At 50.1% G+C, this 5,671-nt stretch overlaps 1 protein-coding gene across 1 annotated transcript in view; it reads right to left on the bottom strand.

Annotated features, from left to right (window-relative positions):
- SYNPO2 (synaptopodin 2) overlaps positions 1-4,556 on the bottom strand; it is a 41,873-nt gene extending 37,317 nt beyond the window's left edge. Inside the window, exons 1-2 of the mRNA XM_014532163.1 lie at positions 4,548-4,556; positions 4,217-4,368 (exon numbers count right to left, since the gene is read on the bottom strand). Coding sequence (XP_014387649.1) covers positions 4,217-4,368; positions 4,548-4,556 — 161 coding nt within the window. The remainder of the gene's footprint in view (positions 1-4,216; positions 4,369-4,547) is intronic.
- Between the last annotated feature and the right edge of the window lie 1,115 nt (positions 4,557-5,671).

The following is a 5,671-nucleotide window of genomic DNA, read 5'->3' as shown; positions in this document are numbered from 1 at the left end:
CCTGTTGGGGGTGGGGATGGGGGAGGGGGGCGGGGCAGGTCCCTCTCCACAGTCCTTTGATTCTGGCCTGGACATTCCCAGCTGGTTTTGCAAATTTGGGTTTGCAAGAAGCAATGCCCATTTAAGGGTTAAACAACTTCTTGCTAGAGCTCTGATGTAAATTCTAAGGGCACTTAGAAGAGAATCCCCATTCACAGAACAGCTGGAGGAAATGCCCCATTTCTCACATTTCTAAGGGTTTCCCTGGGTTTTGTTTTTTTTTAAAGAAGCAGCAGGGTCCTCTGCCCCCTCTTCCTCCCTCCCAGTGCGCTCTGACCAGCGAAGGGAATCTACCTGAGGATTGACGTGGCCATACAAGTTCAGACTGTATGAGATTATAATGACTCCCAACTTCGCTTTTGACTGCACTGAGCAACCACAAAACTAAACTAAACAAAAACTGTCAAAGGAAACACAGCTTTCTCTAAGCACGTACCCTGTGAAGCTTCCTGGTAAATACAGGAAAAAACCGTAATACAGCTGACAGCTCCTCAGATCCCCCCTGTGTAGGAAATGATGCTACACTCTGTGCCACTGAACGTGAGGGACCGGGCGGTCAGAGGGTTTAGCGGAGGAAGGCTTGGGAGGGAACCAGATTAGATCACATCGTGTTCTGTTAGCCATCACTCAGGAGGTGGAGACGAGAGTCTGACTTCACTCCAGCCTCAGACTGTCACGCAGGCAAATGCTCAGATAGGTGTTAACATGTCCTGGTGGCCAGCGTGACAGGGACACACATGACTACAGTCACGAAAGCCTGGGAGGCTAACCCTTCTACCTGAAGATGCTCATGTCCACATTGTCCGCATTGGCACCGGAGTCCACAGTGTGTGGGTCACGGATGGGAAGCAAAGTGGGACACTCCCAGCTCTCGGCCAGGGCATGACTTTATTTTGAAGGAACTAAAGTCTCAGCAGGACCTTTGACCTCCCTGCGAACTGCCTGGAAGAACTGAGGCAGAATCGATACCTGGTCCCGGAACAGGGCTCTCGCTGGAGGTCTACAGAGAACAGGGGCTGGGGTGGGGTGGCAGGTAGGGGAGGGGCTGGAGGAGCCTGGCCATCAGACGCCTCACTTTGAGGCCCAGCGAACATTTGTTTACCAAACATTTGCTCCTTCCTCCCCTCTGAAGTCCCAGACCACTTCCCCATCCCCTTAGCTCTGGGGGCAGGCACGCCCAGCCTGCCTTGGGACCACTGGTCTTAATGAACCCTGTACATCCAAACATAATTACATTTGGCTATTTGCTCCTGCTAATCTGTCTTACATCGATTTAATTCTTAGACCAGCCAGAAGAACCTAGAGTAAAATTTCCTGCTCCCCAACACATAATTATATAATTTAGAAAAACATCTTATTTTAATGAAATTTAAGATAATAGAGGCTTAATGATGAAGAAGTGTTTTAGGACCGCCTGACCCAGCTATCTCTGGGCAATTGTCCAGGAAAAGTAAACCAGTTGCCTTTTAGTGATAGAGGACAGTTATGTGAATGGGAGAATATTTTCATTCCAGGAAACAGCGTTCAGATACCAGAGTGGTGATGGTGATGGTGATGGTGATGGTGATGGTGATGGTGATGGTGATGGTGATGGTGGTGATGGTGATGGTGGTGGTGAGGGTGAGGAGGTGAGTGATGGTGGTGATGGGGATGGTGGTGGTGATGGTGATGGTGATGGTGATGGTGATGGTGATGGTGATGGTGATGGTGATGGTGATGGTGATGGTGATGGTGATGGTGATGGTGATGGTGATGGTGATGGTGATGGTGATGGTGATGGTGGTGGTGGTGGTGGTGGTGGTGGTGGTGGTGATGGTGGTGATGGTGGTGATGAGGATGATGACATGATGACTGCCTTTTGGTGGGTATTAATTTGAGATTCCGTTTTCAATATCATCAATTACTTATTTGGTAAAGTCAAAGTACTTAAGGGAAAATAATAGTCATGATCCCATTTACTGAAAGTAGCAGAGAACCGGTCCAATGATGTGTGACAGTAAATATGTGTCTGAGACTCAGCTTTAAAGCACCCAGGGATTTTCCTAGGGAGGCAGCGCAGCCCAGGCAGGACCTAGTAGGGAAAGTGCCAGCCACAGTGTGTTCCGGGGAAGCCGGCCTCACTGCGGCAGTGGAGGCACTAAAAAGGGAACAAACCAGAGAAGGCATCTCCCCGTGTGGACGTGATCAAACCTTCGCGAAGATGGAAGTGCTCAGAGAGCGGGGCTCTATGCAGGGCCCTGGCTCGCGGACTGCATGCCGCAGCCTCCTGCTGGGTCCTCGCCAAAGCACGTGGCGGTTTATACATGAGTAGGAGCCTGAGGGCTTGCACACTGGGCTCGATGGGAAACATTTCGGTGGGAGATGCTGAGAGTAAAGTGAGATTTCTTTTATTTTCACGAGGCTTGGGCCATGTGAGTCGTGTTTGTATAGAAGTGGAATCAGCCCTGGCCTGTGTACTCAGTGGTTAGAGCATCCGCCCATGCATCAAAGGGTCCCAGGTTTGATTCCTGGTCAAGGGCAAGTACCTGGGTTGCAAGTTGGACCCCTGGCCCTGGTTGGGGCATGTGGGGAAGGCAACTAATCGATGTAGCTCTCTCATATGGATATTCCTCTCTCTCTCTCACTCTCCCTTCCTTCCTTCCCTTCTACTCTCTCTGTAAAAATCAATGAAAAAATATCCTCAGGCGAGGACTCCCAACAGCAACAACAAACAAACAAAAAACAAAACCAGCCCGGCCGGTGTGGCTCAGTGGCTGAGCGTCAACCTATGAACCAGGAGGTCATGGTTTGATTCCCGGTCAGGGCACAGGCCCAGGTTGCAGGCTCGGTCCCCAGTGTGGCATGTGCAGGAGGCAGCCGATCCATGATTCTCTCTCATCATTGATGTTTCTCTCTCTCTCTCCCTCTCCCTTCCTCTCTGACATCAATATTAGAAAGGGGGAAATGAGATCACACTGAATGCAACCAGCGGGGGCCCTCTGACTCGCCCAGGAAGGCTCCCTCCAGGGTCCAGGGCTTTCCTGTCTGGAGTTATTACAACGCGATGTCAGTCTCCCTGCAAAGCTGGTGCGGCCGGGGCTGTGGTTTGCATGGAAATGTGGATGCTACTGTTTGTGTGTGTGTGATTGCTCCCATTGTTTTATTTTTTTTTAAAAAAAAATATACTTTGCTCTAGCCAGTTTGGCTCAGTGGATAGAGTGTCGGTCTGCGGACTGAAGGGTCCCGGGTTCCATTCTGGGCAAGGGCACATGCCCAGGTTGCGGGATTGACCCCCAGTATAGGGCGTGCAGGAGGCAGCCAATCAATGATTCTCTCATCATTGATATTTCTATCTCTCCCTCCCTCTCCCTTCCTCTCTGACATAGAATATATTTTTAAAAAATAAAATAAATATATTTTTATTGATTTTTAAAGAGATACGGAGAGAGATAGACAGAAACATCAATGAGAGAGAAACATTGATCTGCGGACCCACACTGGGGATCGAGCCTGCAACCCGGGCATGTGCCCTGACCGGAAATCAAACCTGTGGTCTCTGGGTGCATGCGTCGACACTCAACCACTGAGCCACACTGGCCGGGCACCCCCTTTGTTCTCTTTTGTTTCTATGTTTAAACTTTACTTCTGCGTTTTTAAGCAATTACTGGGGAGGATGAGTAGGGGGAGATAAAATTAACAAGAGATTTGCGTTGATAGTCCAAAAACTTTATTCTAACCACCCAGATATTGGTTTTATGGAGGTTCTGGCATCAGGAATCTGGCTGCTTTTAAAGCTTTTGTTGTTGTTCTCCTTCTCCTGGGCATTTCTTTCTTGAAAAAGTTAGTGTATAGTGTAATGGTTTGCTATTTAAATGTTTTTAATCCATCTGTGGGGCCCTGACCCACCACAAAACCTGGATCTGGAAGGACTAAATTATGTTCAACATGCTGAGCTGTCTAAGGAACTAGTTTTAAATAACCAAGATTTCCACCAAAATTCTCAAAACAAAGATTTCCAAGTTAATTTTCAATCACCCAGAAAATTCAGTGGGTCAAAGCCATCAGTTCTCAGACCCTGTGGCCCTCCTGTCTGCCTCACTGACCTCCGCAGGGCACCCACATCTATGGGTCGGAGGCTGTCCCCCTCCCAGCCGGCATGCGGGGTGAGTGCCCCTCCCCACCCCCCGCAGGCTCCTACCGTTTGACGAGCATGTGCAGTGAGTCGGCCACGCTCTCCATGAGCCGGATGACCTGCGGGTAGGTGAGGTCCGCACACGGGTTGCCGTTGATGGAGACCACTTCATCCCCCTCACAGAGCCCGGAGCCCGACGCTTTGCTCTGGCTGCGGATCTGAGTGGAGCAAACAGGAGACCACGGTTAGAATCGTCAACATGTGCACACCATGTGCCGCCTCCAAGAGATGAGTCTGGGCCCGGCACGTGGATCTGCAAGCTGGAGAAGCAGCCCTGGCCTCATCCACCTGTAACCTGTGAGACCACCTTCCACATGTCTCTCTCACACACACACACCTTCCACATGTCTCTCACACTGAGTCTGGGCCCGGCACGTGGATCTGCAAGCTGGAGAAGCAGCCCTGGCCTCATCCACCTGTAACCTGTGTGAGACCACCTTCCACATGTCTCTCACACACACACACCTTCCACATGTCTCTCTCACACACACACACACACACACACACACACACACACACAATGTAGTATATACCATGTCAGTCCTGGCTTTATGTCCACCTGTTAACCATATCTTACACATGTTCCTCCCCCACACATAATGTAGTGTGTACCATGTCAGCCCTGGCTTTATTCACCTGTTAACCTGTGAGACCACCGTACACATGTTCCACTACACACAAAATGTAGTGTGTACCATGTCAGTCCTGGCTTTATGTTCACCTGTAAACCACCATCTTACATATGTTACACACATACACACACAGTGTAGTGTGTACCATGTCAGTCTTGGTTTTATGTTCACCTGTTAACCACCATCTTACACATGGTCCACCCCCACACACACACACACAATGTAGTATATACCACCACGATGTCCACATTGAATTCATATCATCTACACTAATAAAAGACAAACATGCAAATTGACCATACCTTTGCTATGCCTTAAGCCACGCCCCAGCCAATCAGAGCGACTATATGCAAATTAACCCAACCAAGATGGCGGCCAACAGCCATGGAGCTGGAGCAAGCAGGAGGCTTGATTGCCCCAATGATGGAGGCAGCCAAGCTTCCCACTTCCCACGGCCTGGCTCTGAGCTCCACTCAAAGCAACAAAGTTTTAATTATAGAAGGTAAATAAACCCCAGATACCTGCTTTCAGCCGGCTGTGGCCACGGAGCGGGAGTGAGCAGGAGGCTTCCCTCCCGCCTACCCTGGCCGGCTCTGAGCTCCTCTCAAGGCTACAAAGTTTCAATTATAGAAGATAAATAAAACCCAGAATAAAAAAAAAAGAAAAAAAGGAGAGGCTGGGAGCTTCCGTTGCCGGGGGGCTTGGCCAGCCTGAAAACGGACCTCAGCCCCTCACCCAGACTGGCCAAACCTCCATGGGGTGAGGGACCCCACTGGGGGGGGAGGCTTGACCAGCCTGCAAACAGCCATCAGCCCCTCACCCAGGCTGG

This window comes from Myotis brandtii, unplaced genomic scaffold, assembly GCF_000412655.1.
Source record: "Myotis brandtii unplaced genomic scaffold, ASM41265v1 scaffold853, whole genome shotgun sequence".
Classification (NCBI taxonomy): domain Eukaryota; kingdom Metazoa; phylum Chordata; class Mammalia; order Chiroptera; family Vespertilionidae; genus Myotis; species Myotis brandtii.
Note: the sequence above shows the minus strand (reverse complement) of the source record. Positions and strands in the feature narration are given on the sequence as shown.